The following is an 18,659-nucleotide window of genomic DNA, read 5'->3' as shown; positions in this document are numbered from 1 at the left end:
AATATTGAGTTAAAATAAAAAGGTCCATGATTCTTCCCTTGAAGCCACCTATATCCAGCCAGTCAACCCTTTCTGCCTTTCACAACCTATACTCCAAATTGAAATGGCTAAATAGCCTTGTGTCCACTCAATTTAACAAATCTCAACTAGCAGTAAAACAGTCATTTTTGTATTTTCTATAAATTTACTGACTACACAATATTAATAAGAGGGAATAAAGCTATTTCTCTGTCTGTGTGTGTATGTTTCCGTGACAACACAATATGAGTGCACACAGCAGCTATATAGTAACTGCACTTGTGATACATTTAGTAATGGGGTCAGCATAATCTGATAAATATGAAATTAATCCATGCCAAACTGGCCAACTAGCAATGTACATATTCCACATGTTTAAATACGTTTAGTCTGTTGCTTCACGTGAGGCTTGAGTTGGATCGCAGGCTTGTAGTTCGACTAGACAACGTGAACCAATAACTGTCTACCCGTAGAAATAACCCGCCCACCTTTGGGTCTTGGGTCGGGCTACATGTTTAACACCGCCCAGTTCTGCAGCACCACCTTGTAATGGGGTGATTGGTGGCTAATCGGGTGGCAGCAAGGGGTACTTTTTTTTTTAACCTTTGGCCCGAAAGTAGCTGGTGATCCAGCATCCAATAGGAGTCGGGTAACAAGCAGGAGGACCCTAATCGTACAGTGGCTAAATAACGTTAGCACTCAGAAATATACATTTTTCCACGCAGTTGGGGTTTAAACTTCTGCCTTCAAGATGGACGAGGATAGAGGGAAAGCATCAGACCAAATGAAGCTATGGAAAGAGGGCCGAAGCGCTCAGGTTTGTCTATTTCTATGCTTAGTTTGTGTTGTGCAATTCTGTTTAGAAATGGTGAGCGATCATCCAGGGTCGCATTTTTCCTCCTGGACTACTTAACTATAATGCTAACGTTAGATAGCTAGTTAGCTACACATTTACAGAACCATGGTACTGTTCAATTCCACAACCCAAAGAATGCACATTTGTATTTGAATTATGTCCGTTTTTGATCATGCAGGAATTGTTAGCTGGCTGCTGCCTACAACTAACGTTAGCCTATTACTGTTTATTAGCTAGTTACATTGCACTTGCAGCTGCTCGTTATTAGCTGCTATACCCACAATCAGTCAATAACCCCAGCCCATTTGTACTATTTTTCTTAACTAGTGGAAACCCTTGCAGCTCAGGCTTTCTTGATATTTGTTGAATAGAATTCCAAGTTTAACTAGGGTTTACTCCCATACTCTTGTGACAAATACAAGCATTTCGCTACACTCGTAATAACATCTGCTGAACATGTGTATGTGACCAATAAAATTTGATTTTAATTTGATGTAATGTATTGAAATAACACAACTGCAGAGTAGCTATTTGTTTTTGATTTAACGTCAACTAGCTATCGTACCTCCATTTAAATGCCAAGAAGTTGATTGCTTGTGTGTATTTTGCTGGTTTAACTTGAAAACATTGCAAGTTGAGAATAGAATAATGTGTGATTCTTTGCAATAAATGGAAGATTATGGACCTTGATTTGTTGGGATAGCAAATGTAGCTTGGTCATTGTCTTGCTATAATTTAGCCTGGACTTTAGCCATGTCAACTCGTGGTTATCTAATCATTGGTGCAGGAAGGGTATGCTTAAAGGGTAAACATTAAGCAAGATTGTAAGTAAACAAGGCCAAATGAGAGATGTGAACTGTTTTAATTGGCTTTTAGACTATTTTGTAATGCACACTTGAATTTGGAGCAATTGTGTAATGCAGCTGATGTTTGATCATTCAAAGTACAAAACACTAGACCTGTATAATGTCAGAATTGCACCTATATCACACATACCTAATGGGACCATTGAGTCTTGCGCCCAGGCTATTAAGTGTCAGGTGCACAATGTATACCTGTACATTCCTAGTCTTAATGTGTGTGTAGTTATGTCTCCTGAGAGCAAGTAAATGAATAAACTGTGTAAGTGCAGCTGATGTGGAATCAGGGAAAGGACCTACTCTGTTACCAAAGGAAAAGTGAGAGACTAGGCCTAATGACTGTGTAAATTTAAAAAATGTGTAGTGCAGTGTCTTATGTATGATGTCTGTCATTTCTTCCCCTTCAGAGGCCAGACAACCTGACCACTGGGGCTGGTCACCCGATAGGGGACAAGTTGAATATAATGACAGCAGGTCCCCGGGGGCCCCTCCTAGTGCAGGACACCCCGTTCATAGACGAGATGGCCCACTTTGACCGCGAGCGCATCCCAGAGAGGGTGGTGCATGCCAAGGGAGGCGGTGGGTGTCCAGCACTACCAATACATTTACTGAAAACTGATGGGCATTTATGCAATATACAGTGAGCTCCAAAAGTATTGCATCCAACAAGTTTGTATAGTCACAAGCTTGATGTAATCATTGTGTGCTAGGAATATGGGACCAAATACTAAACGTTTGACTACTTTAATATACATATAAGTGAATTTGTTCCCTGAAATGGGGGGACCATGTACGCCACTAGATTTGTTCTTAAAAGTGGACGCTCACAAAATAATGGTATAGGGAAAACACTTCACTAGACAGGCCTATCACATTTGAAATAAACATTAGAAAGTGTTGGGCAACTTTTCGGTCTAGACCAAAATACTGTAAACTGCTCTTTAGTCTACTCGGGGCAGAATATTATAGGACCCATGCTTGGTCATGTGACGGTCTGTGCTGTTGGCCCACTCTACAGAAGGGTAAAGTGCACCATGTGTATGGCTTTATAAGTAAGTGTTTACTCACTAACCTAACTAGCTAGATTTATACACAGAAACTGACCATGTCCTGCCTCTTCCACCACAGGAGCGTTTGGGTACTTTGAGGTGACACATGACATCTCTCGCTACTGCAAGGCCAAGGTGTTTGAGCATGTGGGCAAGACCACACCTATCGCCATTCGCTTCTCCACCGTGGGTAAGACTAACCTACATTACATTTTTGTATTTTTTTCCCCCCTGGTATTTACTCAACTTACATGATAAAATAGTATTTTGAGGCTGCTCACTCCGGCTTTTCTATAAAACTGCTACAAACACATTTACAGTTACTTTTGTTTCCTTAGGGTTTCTTTTTGCATGTCCTTATCAGATTTGCTAGCTACCAATTAGACTACTGTTACTGTATATGGAATGACTAAGCATGCTTGTCTGCAAAAGCAATGTTTGCCGATATCAGAAGAATTCTGGACAGTCAGGTAGCCTAGAGGTTAAGAGCATTGGGCCAATAGCCCAAAGGTTTGCTGGTTCAAATCCCGAGCCGACTAGGTGAAAAAGCTGTCGACATGCCCTTGAGCAAGGTACTTAACCATAATTGCTCCTGTAAGTATAAAATGCAATATATACACTAGATGACTGACAGAGGGGTGCTTTCTGAAGCCAACGCGCCTCCATCTTGGTACTAATTGTATTCGTATAAAGTAATAATTTCCCCCAATGTTTAGGAGCATACAATATAGCTCAGTATTTGAATGTATTATGTATACAGTCATTTTCTATTGTTTTATCAAGGGTATCAATCATTTCAGACCCCACTATACATCATTGAATAAATAGCAGAAAATACACGTCTTTTTTTTTATTCTACAAATGTGTGTTTATACTGGTTGTCCATGTGTGAGATTTTTATCAACCTATTTTGTCTCAAACTCATGTAGCTGGGGAATCGGGTTCAGCTGACACAGTGCGAGACCCACGTGGCTTTGCAGTTAAGTTCTACACTGACGAGGGCAACTGGGACCTTACTGGCAACAACACCCCCATCTTCTTTATCAGGGACGCCATGCTGGTGAGTTCAGACACGTGAGTCAAGATTGCGCCTGGGTGTGCCTTGCCAAGATTCCGTCTTTGGCACATGACATGGAGTACAAGGAGTGGAACGTTAGCTAAACAGACTGGCAACCAGGCTAATAGATTAGTTCATCTCCCTTTATAATATTAAATGCCATTACCACTTCTCTCTGATTTTCCCTTTGTTTTGTGCAGTTCCCATCCTTTGTCCACTCTCAGAAGCGCAACCCCCAGACTCACCTGAAGGACCCAGACATGGTGTGGGACTTCTGGAGCCTGAGGCCTGAGTGTATGCATCAGGTACTGTACCTGCTCCTCTCTACCCTCCACCAAACCTTTACACGTGCACGCACAATAGTTAGTTAGAATCTGAAAATTCATTGTAGTTTCAGATTTCACTCCATTAGCAGCTTTAAAGCTATTCCACTATATCTAGAAATGGCGGTTGCTGCATTAGTTTAAATAGTTTAAAATCCGTTTTCTGATCAGATTATTATATCATGCATCTACTTACATATGTTTTTTTAAATTATATGTTATTTACATATCACATTGGCTAAATTGACTGAATATGTGCCTTTGTTCATAATTTTGTCTTAATCTCTGTGAAGGTGTCCTTCCTGTTCAGTGACCGTGGTCTGCCCGACGGCTTCCGCCACATGAATGGCTACGGATCCCACACCTTCAAGCTGGTCAACGCCGAGCGTCAGCCCGTCTACTGCAAGTTCCACTACAAGGTCAGAGCACAACAAAAAATGATGTTGTGAATGGATAGTACAGGACTAGTAAAATGTACTACACTTAAATGGATATAGGAGTCGACCATACTTAATTGACTGAAGGATGCAAGAGAGTAATGGTGGTAAAAGAAGGAAAAGTAGTTAGAAAAATTGGGACAGGTCCATAGTAACCCATAGCATCCTTCCTCTGCTCTCCTCTCAGACCAACCAGGGTATCAAGAATTTGAAGCCTGAGGACGCCGAGCGCCTGGCCTCCACCGACCCGGACTACGCCATCCGAGACCTTTACACCTCCATCGCCAACGGGAAATTCCCCTCCTGGTCATTCTACATCCAGGTCATGACCTTTGACCAGGCCGAGAAGTTCCAGTGGAACCCCTTTGACCTGACCAAGGTACCGTAGAGATACAGTTTTAATACTCAATCTTCTATTCAATTATGTGGGGACCCTAACGCTTATAGTAGGTGCATAACTTTTTATCAATACTTTGCATAGTTTTTTTAAAGAATGTGACAGAAATGCCTTAAATGTCTTAGTATTGTACTTTGTTAGCCGTTTAAACAAGATGTCCCCAAAAATATTGTCAATTTGCAGTACTCTGACTTTTCCACCAGAGGGGGGGACATACTCCACATAACCACTGAAAGATCTGAAAGTGGTCTGAGATCTGCTATGGAGTCGTAGCATTTGTCAATGGTACAATAATGGGCAACTGACTCAATAGCTGCAGTCAGGATAATTATTACGTGAAAATAGTACAGTATAGGGGTGCTTACATTTTCTATTAAAAAAATCTTTGTCCTCCAAGAATGGCTAGAAATCTCTTGCACATCCATGTACCTTGGTTGGCCTGAGAAGTAGCAGCACTTCTCATTTTCCTTAGGTGTGGTCTCACAAGGAGTACCCCCTCATTCCCGTGGGGAGGTTGGTGCTCAACAGAAACCCTGCCAACTACTTTGCTGAGATCGAGCAGCTGGCCTTTGACCCCAGCAATATGCCCCCTGGCATCGAGCCCAGCCCCGACAAGATGCTGCAGGGGCGTCTGTTCTCCTACCCAGACACACACCGACACCGGCTGGGAACCAACTACCTGCAGCTGCCCGTCAACTGCCCCTTCAGGACCCGTGTGTCCAACTACCAGCGAGACGGGCCCATGTGCATGTTCGACAACCAGGCTGGCGCTCCCAACTACTTCCCCAACAGCTTCAGTGCCCCAGAGACCCAACGACAGCATGTGGAAACCAGGTTTAAGGTGTCCCCAGATGTGGGCCGCTACAACAGCGCTGACGATGATAATGTCACACAGGTAATGTATCTATGTAGAGCGCAGTGGGTTAGTTCACTGAGATGGGCGTGAATCAGACAGGTGTCTTGTGTTCCATTTTTTTCTTTTTTAAAGATGTGGGTGTGTATATATTTATTTTATTTGCTACTGCTTGACAAAACAAAATCTTGGTCGACCAAACAATCGACTAGTCGACTAATTGGGGTCAGCTCTAGTTACATTAAAGTAAACCACAGTTTTGGAAATACACTGAACAAAATAATAAATGCAACACGTAAAGTGTTGGTCCCATGTTTGATGAGCTGAAATAAAAGATCCCAGAAATGTTCAATTTTCTCAAAAAGCTTTCCTTTCATCCCTGTTAGTGATCATTTGTCATTTGCCATGATAATCCATCCACCTGACAGGTGTGGCATATCAAGAAGCTGATTTAAACAGTGTGATCATTACACAGATGAACCTTGTGCTGGGGACGATAAAAGGCCACTCTAAAATGTGCAGTTTTGTCACAACACAATGCCACAGCTGTCTCAAGTCCTGAGTGTGCAATTGGCATGCTGACTGCAGGAATGTCCACCAGAGCTCTTGCCCAAGAATTTAATGTTAATTTATCTACCATAAGCCGCCTCCAACGTCGTTTTTAGAGAACTTAGCAGTACGTCCAACAGGCCTCAACTTTTGGCCACGTGTATGGTGTTTTTTTGGCGAGTAGTTTGCTGATGTCAACGTTTTGAACAGAGTCCCCCATGGTGGGGTTATGGTATGGGCAGGCATAAGCTACGGACAACTAACACAATTGCATTTTATTAATGGCAATTTGAATGCACAGAGATACCGTGACGAGATCCTGAGGCCCATTGTCGTGCCATTCATCTGCCGCCTGACCTCATGTTTCAGTATGATAATGCATCGCTCCATGTCGCAAGGATCTGTACACAATTCCTGGAAGCTGAAAATGTCCCAGTTCTTCCATGGCCTGCATACTAACCAGACATGTCACCTATTGAGCATGGTTTGGGATGCTCTGGATTGACGTGTACGATGGCGTGTTCCAGTTCCCGCCAATATCCAGCAACTTTGCACAGTCATTGAAGAGGAGTGGGACAACATTCCACAGGCCACAATCAACAGCCTGATTAACTATGCAAAGGAGATATGTCGCGCAGCATGAGGCAAATGGTGGTCACTTTAAAAAAAACTTTTTTTTTTAAGGTATCTGTGACTAACAGATGCATATCTGTATTCCCAGTCATGTGAAATCCATAGATTAGGGCCTAATGAATGTATTTCAATTGAATGATTCCTTTATACAGTATGAACTGTAATGATTACATATAATGAAATGCTTATTTATTGATGCATTAATAAATCTGTTGGTTTGTGTGTGACCAGTGATCTGACCTTGTGTGCGCGTGTATTGCAGGTGCGTACCTTCTTCACCGAGGTGCTGAATGAGGCGGAGCGCCAGAGGCTCTGTCAGAACATGGCTGGTGCCCTGAAGGGAGCCCAAGTCTTCATCCAGAAACGCTGGGTGAGGTCTCCTCCTCCTCATTTTGATTGTCTAAGTCACCATTTTTCATCATCATCATCATTGTGATCAGCAATCATGTTATTTCTATCTTCATGTTTTTTTTATCAACATCATCATTACTAGTCAAATCAAAATCTCCTCTACCACACTGTCATCAGAGAGTATTCACACCCCTTGACTTTTTCCACATTTTGGTACGAAGTGGGATTAAAATGAATTTAATTGTAACGATCTACACAAAATAGTCTGTGAAAGAAAAGTTCAAATATTTGTAAATGTATATAATATGAAAAATAAACCCCCTGAGTCAATACATGTTAGAATCACCTTTGGCAGCGATTACAGCTGGGAGTCTTTCTGGGTATATCTCTGTAAGAGCTTTCAAGACCTGGATTGTGCAATATTTGCCAATTTTTCTTTTCAAAATTCTTCAAGCTCTGTCAAATCGGTTGTTTGGCATGGCTAGGCAACCATTTTCAGGTCTTGCCATAGATTTTCAAGCAGTTTTAAGTCAAAACTGTGACTCGACCACCCAGGAACATTCACTGTCTTATTGGTACTGTAAACAACTGCAGTGTTGATTTGGCATTGTTTTAGGTTATTATCCTGCTGAAAGGTGAATTAATCTCCCAGTGTCTGGTGGAAAGCAGACTGAACCAGGTTTTCCTCTAGGATTTTTATTCTTTACAGGCTTCTGTTTCACTCTGTCAATAAGATTAGTATTGTGGAGTAACTACAATGTGGTTGATCCATACTCGGTTTTCTGCTATCACAGCCATTAAACTCTGTAACTGTTTTAAAGTCACCATTGGCCTCATGGTGAAATCCGGGAGCGATTTCCTTCCTCTCCGTCAACTGAGTTAGGAAGGATGCCTGTATCTTTGTAATAACTGGGTGTATTCACCAGCCAAGTGTAATTAATGACTTTACCATGCTCAAAGGGATATTCAATGTCATTTTTTTTTTTTTTTTATCTCCCAATCGGTACCTTTCTTTGCCAGGCATTGAACAACCTCCCTGGTTTTTGTGGTTGAATCTGTGTTTGAAATTCACTGCTCGACTGAGGGATCGTACAGATAGTTTTATGTGTATTGTACAGAGATGAGGTAGTCATTAAACTCATCTTAAACAATATTATTGCACAGTGAGTCCTTGCAACTTATTATGTGACTTGTTAAACACATTTTTACTCCTGAGCTTATTTAGGCTGGTCATAACAAACAGGTTGAATACTTTGTTGACTCAAAACATTTCATCTTTTCGTTTTTAATTGATTTATAAATATTTAGGAAAACGTTATTAAATGTTGACATTATGGGGTATTGTGTGTAGGCCAGAAGAAAATAAATAAATCTCTATTTAAATTCAGGCTGTATAACACAACAAGATGTGGAAAAAGTCAAGTGGTGTGAATACTTTCTGAAGGCACTGAATTTTTTCGTCATCTGCCTCACTACCATGAAGGTCATCTTTGCAATGCAATGTTGTATAATGCATCTATTTTTACTGCCATCGCTATCAACACTTCTGACAGTCTCTCCCTGCTCTTGCGCCCTGTTTTTCCAGGTTCAGAATCTGATGGCTGTGCATGCAGACTATGGGAACGGGGTTCAGACCCTACTCAACAACACTGAGCCCACGAAGGTAAGTCCATTCATTCTTGTCAACGGACACTAAAGCTTATGTCAATTAAAAGGGTATTTGCCTATTTCATTCAAAGTATAGTTTAAATGGGAAAAGCACTTGCATATCTGAGATTTTTTTTGGGGGGAAAGAGCTCCAAGTATAGTCAAATCATTTACATGAGCAGTTTTAGGTATATTGCAGATCCTTCATGAAAATCAAAAGTTGCACACATGAACTACCTAAAGTGTTTTATTTTTTTTAACATGTAAAAGTTGTTTTTGTACTTGTTATTCCTTTACATTTAGTATGTATTTGTGTTGTAACTGTTTCTCTCAGTACGCCACGTAAACAAGATTGTGTTTTACTTGTTTATATCCACAAATCTATTCAAATTAAATGAATAAAAGTTTAGCATTGAGCTCTAACTTCTTTTTCTCTTTCTCTCCCTTTGTCTCCTTCCCTCCTCCTCTCTCCCAGGACACTGTGAGAGTGTACACCCGTGGAGGTGCCTCTACCATCGCTGCCTCCTCCAAGATGTGATGCCTTAACTTCCACCTGGGGGCAGTTCCACCTGTTGCACTTACCATCCGCTATAGAATATCTTACTATCGACCGTCCGTAAATGCTATAGCTAATTAAATTGCAAGCTATCATGATTGTTTTTGTAATTCCTCAGGCTACTTACTGCACAGATGACTCAAGAGACAGCATTGCTGTCAGTTCTAACATGTAGTTTCTTGTCCATTTTGCCTAAGTTCACACAGAAATGAATATAGTCAGACTGCAGCCCTATGGGAGAAGATCTGTCCCCACAGTCAAATACACAGACGCAATCTGAAAAGCTGTGCAGTTATTCAGTTGTTTTATAGTATAATTTTCATTCCATTGTCAGTATAGTGATATCTCTTTCCCAATTACTTATTGTTTGTGTATCCATGCCTCATGTATGCCCTGATAGTTAGCTTAATAAACAGGTATGTGTTAGCTAGCCTATATGCAAAATATGACATTTATTCTAGTTAGACAAACCACCAATGTTTTCAAATAAGGTTCATAATTATTGCTTAGGCCATCACCATATTTCTTGGTTATATTAGAAATGGTTTCAAGCCAACGATCGGTGTGATTCAGTCATGAAGTCGTCCTCGCAGCCAAAACTACAAAGCAGTGCCTTTTTGGGTTAGACACAAATACCTAACACCATGGCAGGATCAGGGCTTTGCCTAGACTTTTAGTCACTATATAAAAATGAAAAAATTGTCATGTAGTAAATGTTTTCTGTATATTAGTGTTGATTTGTGTAGATACTCTGTACCCAAATTAATCACTGAAGAGTTGTGGTTTGGTTGAGTTAGGGCTGGGGAATTAAGAGGCACCACTGTTTCCTGTAAATGAAACTTAGTCCTTATCTCTTCTCACAAGCCTCCAGACTCGATTGCTATGTTGCATCCTCATCACTGTTAGTGTTTCTGTGTAAGGTAGCATTCCCGCTCATATCGCCCGTGAAGTGATTTGTTATATTAACAAGAAATTGTGAACATCTTTGAACCACAAAATGAGATGCTAATAAATCAAAAGGTAATGCTATATGTGTGGTTGGTGTGTCAGGTCTTCTTTACACCAATCGTACCTCCAGGGTATGCCGGCTGTTGTTATAACCCAGGACTAAACCTGAATCTACATATCATGCCCTTGATTAGTTGACAGAGTGTTACTGGGCTGGAATAAAAGCCATGTCACCCTGTTGGTCTCCAGGATCAGTTGTGAAGAACAGGCAGAGCGTACTTTAAGCGTTCCTAACTGTAGCGATCCTGTGTTCAAACACAATATCAACCATTCCACTTCAGCATGCTTTTGTGGCACAGTCGATGTCACGAAGGGCTACGGGCCGGTGTTGAGAGTTCGCCATCCATTACGGGCAAAACTTGTGAGTCCTTGCTTTTCTTATTAATTGGCTGCAGACAATGATCAGCTAAGGGGAAATACGATTTTTATCATTTTATGCTATATTTGTAATTGTATAAAATATATGCAATGAATTTACCACCAACAGGTTTCTGTGCCAATGAGCCACACCACAAATAAGCAAAGCATAACGACATACTGATGCGGCAGGTAGCGTTGGGCCAGTAATCGAAAGGTTGCTGGATTGAATCCCTAAACTGACAAAGTTAACATCTGTCATTCTGCCCCTGAAAAAAGCATTTAACCCACTGTTCCTTGGTAGGCTGTCATGGTAAATAAGAATTTGCTCTTAACTGACCTGCCTAGTTAGTTAACATTTTTTTTTTTTTTTGTTATCAAATAGAGTATGTCAATCTCGACAAACAGGAAATGCATCACTCCCTACCCAGTTTCAAAGGCTTGTCTTGACAATCTCTGAATGTCATTCAACGTTTTGGTGTTTTGTAACAGATGTCTCTTTCCATTCATCAAATGGCCAGTGCAGTGTGGATGCTGAAATTATATTCGAGTGGGGTGGACAAACGTGTGTGCTGGTAGCATACAGGAGACTTTTTAAGTAGCCTAATCAGATGAAAACATTGTGACTAATTGTGTTTGACACACAAATGTTTCCCAAATATTTATGCTATATTGAAACGTTATGTTTCTATGTGCAGAAAGAATAGCCGCTCGGATCGGAGACGAGGCAGCGCGTGCTTTAAGCTTTCCTGAATGACTGGGCCTGCTGGGAGCATAGACCTATGTTGCAACGTTATTATAAAACGATTTGGGAGAATGATGATCCGCAACAGACAGCGCATCTCAGTATCAGAACTAAAAGAAATACAGCCAGACTGACCTGATACGGTGCCTTTTTAGACCTTATAAACTCTCGAGTACCAAAAACGGATCAAAATGGAATGAAACATTAAAAAAAAGATATATAAAAACTATTCATTGCATGGTGGTGTTGTAGGCTAGTCTAGGTAGGACCATGTTATTGTCCCTAGACAAGTTCAATAGGGGAGCTTGTTGAGCTAGATGTCTCATGTCTTCATTGTTCTTTCATGCGCAATGACGCGCGTGGCTTCTCCGCTGCCTACCAGATATTCACCTGTTCTAGCGGATTTATATATAAAATTGGTTCAGCTTTGAATTCTTTTTTTGTGTGGGAGCAAGAAAACACGGGAAGACTGCACGCTGCTTTAATGTTGTGACGCTGACCATGGTAATCCTCGGGCTGCTCTTCCTCTTCATCACCTATGGTTTCTTTATCAACCAAATCTCACACTTGTAGTGTAGTTCCAGTCTTTACTTTTGTAAAAAAAAAAGTGTCTTTCCAAATGTTACACACCTCTCTAGGATTGTGTCCTGATGCATTTCTCTTACACACACACCTCTCTAGACACACACACACACACACACACGCCACAGAAGTTCCTTCAGCACTATGTAACAGATGTTATTCGCACTTCTTTCATTTTGTGTTTTAGAGATGCAAGGTGATTCTTTTGAAGTTACATTCAAATGTTATTTTCATCAATAAATATATATTTTTCTAAATGCATTCCATTTGAGTTTTTATAGCTATTGATGGTTGTTAACGTTTCTGTTTCACTCATCCCATAGTCACTCACTTAATGTAATGGGGTGAGTGACTGGTTGCCGGGAAGTCAGGCGCAGGAGAGCAGAGATGGGTGATAAACAGGATAACTTTAATATACACCCTGGCCCAAAGGCACAGGCGAGGCAGCACAAAGCACAACCACAGTAACATGAACCGGATTAAACAAAACAAACAAACCTAGGTTTGAAATAAACCTAGTGCAAGCCAGCCAGCAGCGTAACTCCGTACACAAAGAACAATTCCACACACAGACATGGGGGAAACAGATGGTAATATACGCTGCTCAAAAAAATAAAGGGAACACTAAAATAACACATCCTAGATCTGAATGAATGAACTATTCTTATTAAATACTTTTTTCTTTACATAGTTGAATGTGCTGACAACAAAATCACACAAAAATTATCAATGGAAATCAAATTTATCAACCCATGGAGGTCTGGATTTGGAGTCACACTCAAAATTAAAGTGGAAAACCACACTACAGGCTGATCCAACTTTGATGTAATGTCCTTAAAACAAGTCAAAATGAGGCTCAGTAGTGTGTGTGGCCTCCACGTGCCTGTATGACCTCCCTACAATGCCTGGGCATGCTCCTGATGAGGTGGCGGATGGTCTCCTGAGGGATCTCCTCCCAGACCTGGACTAAAGCATCCGCCAACTCCTGGACAGTTTGTGGTGCAACGTGGCGTTGGTGGATGGAGCGAGACATGATGTCCCAGATGTGCTCAATTGGATTCAGGTCTGGGGAACGGGCGGGCCAGTCCATAGCATCAATGCCTTCCTCTTGCAGGAACTGCTGACACACTCCAGCCACATGAGGTCTAGCATTGTCTTGCATTAGGAGGAACCCAGGGCCAACCGCACCAGCATTAGGTCTCACAAGGGGTCTGAGGATCTCATCTCGGTACCTAATGGCAGTCAGGCTACCTCTGGCGAACCCATGGAGGGCTGTGCGGCCCCCCAAAGAAATGCCACCCCACACCATGACTGACCCACCACCAAACCGGTCATGCTGGAGGATGTTGCAGGCAGCTGAACGTTCTCCACGGCGTCTCCAGACTGTCACGTCTGTCACATGTGCTCAGTGTGAACCTGCTTTCATCTGTGAAGAGCACAGGGCGCCAGTGGCGAATTTGCCAATCTTGGTGTTCTCTGGCAAATGCCAAACGTCCTGCACAACCCCCACCTGTGGACGTCGGGCCCTCATACCACCCTCATGGAGTCTGTTTCTGACCGTTTGAGCAGACACATGCACATTTGTGGCCTGCTGGAGGTCATTTTGCAGGGCTCTGGCAGTGCTCCTCCTTGCATAAAGGCGGAGGTAGCGGTCCTGCTGCTGGGTTGTTGCCCTCCTACGGCCTCCTCCACGTCTCCTGATGTACTGGCCTGTCTCCTGGTAGCGCCTCCATGCTCTGGACACTACGCTGACAGACACAGCAAACCTTCTTGCCACAGCTCGCATTGATGTGCCATCCTGGATGAGCTGCACTACCTGAGCCACTTGTGTGGGTTGTAGACTCCGTCTCATGCTACCACTAGAGTGAAAGCACCGCCAGCATTCAAAAGTGACCAAAACATCAGCCAGGAAGCATAGGAACTGAGAAGTGGTCTGTGGTCACCACCTGCAGAACCACTCCTTTATTGGGGGTGTCTTGCTAATTGCCTATAATTCCCACCTGTTGTCTATTCCATTTGCACAATAGCATGTGAAATTTATTGTCAATCAGTGTTGCTTCCTAAGTGGACAGTTTGATTTCACAGAAGTGTGATTGACTTGGAGTTACATTGTGTTGTTTAAGTGTTCCCTTTATTTTTTTTGAGCAGTGTACATTAGTCTGATGAGGGAATGTGAACCAGGTATTCGGGAAAACAAGACAAAACAAATAGAAAATGTAAGGTGGAGCGGCGATGGCTAGAAGACCGGTGACGTCGACCGCCGAATGGCGCCCGAACAAGGAGAGGGACCGACTTCGGTGGAAGTAAAGACACTTAATGAGACATGGCTTCTCTTTCTACTTTGTTGTTGCTCTCCAACAATGTTTAAGTCACAATCCGTTCTATTTCTGGTTGCTAAAATTACTTGTCCTTGTGTGATATAAACAAGTAGGAATTAGAGTATGTTGAACAACTTTATCAACCCCAAAAGCGAACGGTATTAGGTATTTTTGACTTATTACTCTGATACAGATGTTGATGTAAAAGTGGAATTTCCAGCATTGTAAAAAGTCCAGGCCTAGTTTCCAGAGACAAGCTATGTCACCCGGAATTGCTGGCTGGCTGTGTCACAGTAGTCTTAAATAGCTTCTGAGTTGGGTGACCGTTCAAAACACATTTTTCACAGTCGGAGCTCGTTTTTGTTCAAGTTCCCAGGTGTCTTGAAGGCACTGAAGTCTAAAGTCGTAGATTTCCAAGTTCCGAGTTCAGCTTCCAAGTTCCCAGTTGGTTTGAACTGCGGCATCATACCTTTTATTTTATTTTATTCCAAGTACAAGTGACAAACATCAGGCACAAATATTAATTATACAAATGATCAGCAATCAACAATTTAAATGTGTCTACCGTGTCCAGTGTGTCCAGATTCCCTTTTCCCGCACTATATTCAAACGACAGTATGCATTCTACAAATGGTGGAATAGGCTAAATATGATAACACAACAACTGATGGCAGTAGCTAACTACTGTAGCTAACTAGCCAGCTGGCAAGCAACGCTAAAGGGATTGTATACGGGTTGGCATAACTCTAGCCAAACATTATATATATTTTTTAGCTAGTTGGCTAGCATTTATGAGGCTAGCAAACACGTTCCTCACACACTAGGACGTATTTCCTCCACCGTTATAATGAAAAGGTGCCTCTTGGTCGCGAAACACAAGTTTTCTGGAGACTTGTGTGAGGGGTGCTGATGACACTGCCCACTGTATGCGCTTTTGGAAACTTGATTTCATCCAGACTGATGAGAAATCTGTACACAATGAATTCCTGACCACCTCCTGAAGTGGCCAGCCAGATCTGAACACAATCAGACCACAAATCCACTTTTGTGCATCCAGACCCGTGTTTTCAATGCAATCTTCGTATTCTGATAGCAGAATTCGCATGTAAGTATCAAGTGTAGACATGACCGGAGACACAGGTGACAGGACTTGTGGCCCCGTTACTATGGTAACCAGGGGCAGCTGAACATTTTGTCTCTGATATTTCACTCATGTCACAAAAATGGAAATGAAATTGACCAACATTTATTGTTTTATAAACATTACAAAGCATGGTCATCTGTTTTTTGTGTGTTTTTTTATGTATGTATGTCACACAAAAAATGTGGCTGGTAAAAAATCTGAGTTGCTGGCAGATTTTTTTCATCTACCTGCCACAGTGGCTGGTGGAACAAAAAGTAAATTTTTTCCCCCTGGTCTCAAGATTATAGATTATATACTCATTCATCAAACAAACTTAATTTAAAAAGCACATTTCTTACAGTGAGTGCATTGAACAGCTTCCTATCATCTCTTTTCCGTCTGGAGCAATACGCTGAGAAGGTTTGATGGGTAGAAAAAACACTATTCAACTCATGTTAAAATACTTAAATGTATCATTCCTTCTGTCCTTTCACCTGCCTGATCTGACAAAGTTGGATTGGTAGCTGGAGATTTTATCTATTTATACACACTGATTACTTACTTCAAGATGTGAAGGAAGCAGAAGCACTTGTAACAAGGCTGCATTTTAAAGGGATTTCCTCTTGTCAGTATAGTTTGTAATGAAAGCAGATGAGTAGCGTGAGATGATCCAGATCGGGGCTAATAGGAGGAAGAGACTATGGGTGAATGTTTATTTCCTAACCTCATTAGGTCTGCTGCATACTGTTTTCGACAAGAAGTAGATTTGTATCAGAAAATGCCACATTAGACAACTGTGTTCCGTTTGCAGTTTGCTAAAATGCATGAAGCTCAAAAGGCAAATTATTCTTCTGAGTTTCAAGCAGGGCATGAAGTGAACACCCGCCACCTGCGAGTAGATTAAGGTATTGCCGGGTAAAAATGTATATTTCACCAGCCACGTTGGCGGGTGGTCAATTGTAATGCTCTACTGTGCAAGCATTACATTCGTGAACAAAAAGTCAAAAGTTAAGTATGAGCACGTGCGAGTTAGGGTAAGAAAATTGCTGCAGTAGCTGTTTTCAAAGTATTTCTGCTCTTTTGTTTCATAGCTGCTAATGGCACAAATAAATAGGAATCCTATGTCCCACATCGCAGTAACACAGCCTGGCAGGGGGGCTATGAACACCGAGTGAGGTGCTGATAGATTCATTTTTGGAGGCGCCGCTTACAGGCAAAAGTCTACAAAAAAGCTAAGCTCAGCAAAAAAAGAAACGTCCTCTTACTGTCAACTGCGTTTATTTTCAGCAAACTTAACATGTGTAAATATTTGTATGAAATAACAAGATTCAACAACTGAGACATAAACTGAACAAGTTCCACAGACATGTGACTAACATAAATGGAATAATGTGTCCCTGAACAAAGGGGGGGTCAAAATCAAAAGTAACAGTCAGTATCTGGTGTGGCCACAAGCTGCATTAAGTAATGCAGTGCATCTCCTCCTCATGGACTGCACCAGATTTGCCAGTTCTTGCTGTGAGATTTTACCCCACTCTTCCACCAAGGCACCTGTAAGTTCCCGGACATTTCTGGGGGGAATGGCCCTTGCCCTCACCCTCCGATCCAACAGGTCCCAGATGTGCTCAATGGGATTGAGATCCGGGCTCTTCCCTGGCCATGGCAGAACTCTGACATTCCTGTCTTGCAGGAAATCACACACAGAACGAGCAGTATGGCTGGTGACATTTTCATGCTGGAGGGTCATGTCAGGATGAGCCTGCAGGAAGGGTACCACATGAGGGAGGAGGATGTCTGCCCTGAAACGCACAGTGTTGAGATTGCCTGCAATGACAACAAGCTCAGTCCGATAATGCTGACCATGACGGACCTTCCACCTCCAAATTGATCCCACTCAAGAATACAGGCCTCGGTGTAACGCTCATTCCTTCGACGATCAACGAAAATCCGACCGGTGAGACAAAACCGCGACTCGTCAGTGAAGAGCACTTTTTGCCGGTCCTGTCTGGCCCACCGATGGTGGGTTTGTGCCCATAGGCGACATTGTTGCTGGTGATGTCTGGTGAGGACCTGCCTTTCAACAGGCCAACAAAGCCCTCAGTCCAGCCTCTCTCAGCCTATTGCGGACAGTCTGAGCACTGATGGAGGGATTGTGTGTTCCTGGTGTAACTCGGGCAGTTGTTGTTGCCATCCTGTACCTGTCCTGCAGGTGTGATGTTCGGATGTACCGATCCTATGCAGGTGTTGTTACACGTGGTCTGCCACTGCGAGGACGATCAACTGTCCGTCCTGTCTCCCTGTAGCACTGTCTTAGGTGTCTCACAGTATGGAAATTGCAATTTATTGCCCTGGCCACATCTGCAGTCCTCATGCCTCCTTGCAGCATGCCTAAGGCACGTTCACGCAGATGAGCAGGGACCCTGGGCATCTTTCTTTTGGTGTTTTTCAGAGTCAGTAGAAAGGCTTCTTTAGTGTCCTAAGTTTTCATAACTGTGATCTTAATTGCCTACTGTCTGTAAGCTGTTAGTGTCTTAACGACCGTTCCACAGGTGCATGTTCATTCATTGTTTATGGTTCATTGAACAAGCATGGGAAATAGTGTTTAAACCCTTTACAATGAAGATCTGTGAAGTTATTTGGAATTCTATGAATTATCTTTGAAAGACAGAGTCCTGAAAAGGGACGTTTCTTTTTTACTGAGTTTATGATCCCTTATTGATGTCACCTGTTAAATCCACTTCAATCGGTGTAGATGAAGGGGAGGAGACAGGTTAAAGAAGGATTTTTATTGCTTGAGACCATTGAGACATGGATTGTATATGTGAGCCCTTCTAAGTTTGAATGGACAAGACAAAAGATGTGTCGTTGAACGAGGTATGGTAGTTGGTGCCAGGCACACCGGTTTCAAATCAAAATTGTATTTGTCACATGCGCCGAATA

The 18,659-nt window shown here is 42.2% G+C and overlaps 1 protein-coding gene across 1 annotated transcript; it reads left to right on the top strand.

Moving 5' to 3' along the window:
• The first annotated feature begins 545 nt into the window (after positions 1-545).
• On the top strand, positions 546-10,615 carry LOC139544092 (catalase-like). The gene is made up of 11 exons (XM_071350853.1): positions 546-835; positions 2,142-2,313; positions 2,863-2,973; positions 3,713-3,843; positions 4,041-4,145; positions 4,457-4,582; positions 4,788-4,979; positions 5,470-5,892; positions 7,295-7,402; positions 8,969-9,046; positions 9,506-10,615. The coding sequence occupies exons 1-11, from the start codon at positions 770-772 to the stop codon at positions 9,566-9,568; spliced, it is 1,575 nt and encodes a 524-aa protein (XP_071206954.1). The 5' UTR covers positions 546-769; the 3' UTR covers positions 9,569-10,615.
• Positions 10,616-18,659: the final 8,044 nt, after the last annotated feature.

Source organism: Salvelinus alpinus, chromosome 2, assembly GCF_045679555.1.
Source record: "Salvelinus alpinus chromosome 2, SLU_Salpinus.1, whole genome shotgun sequence".
Lineage (NCBI taxonomy): Eukaryota > Metazoa > Chordata > Actinopteri > Salmoniformes > Salmonidae > Salvelinus > Salvelinus alpinus.
The sequence above is the reverse complement of the archived record's forward strand: the minus strand, read 5'-3'. Positions and strand labels throughout refer to the sequence as shown.

Excerpts from the sequence above, each read along its gene's own strand:
- LOC139544092 (XM_071350853.1), top strand. The coding sequence starts at position 770 with ATGGACGAGGATAGAGGGAAAGCATCAGACCAAATGAAGCTATGGAAA. Across the intron at positions 4,980-5,469 it reads ACCCCTTTGACCTGACCAAG|GTGTGGTCTCACAAGGAGTA; the intron begins GTACCGTAGAGA and ends CATTTTCCTTAG. Across the intron at positions 5,893-7,294 it reads ACGATGATAATGTCACACAG|GTGCGTACCTTCTTCACCGA; the intron begins GTAATGTATCTA and ends CGTGTATTGCAG.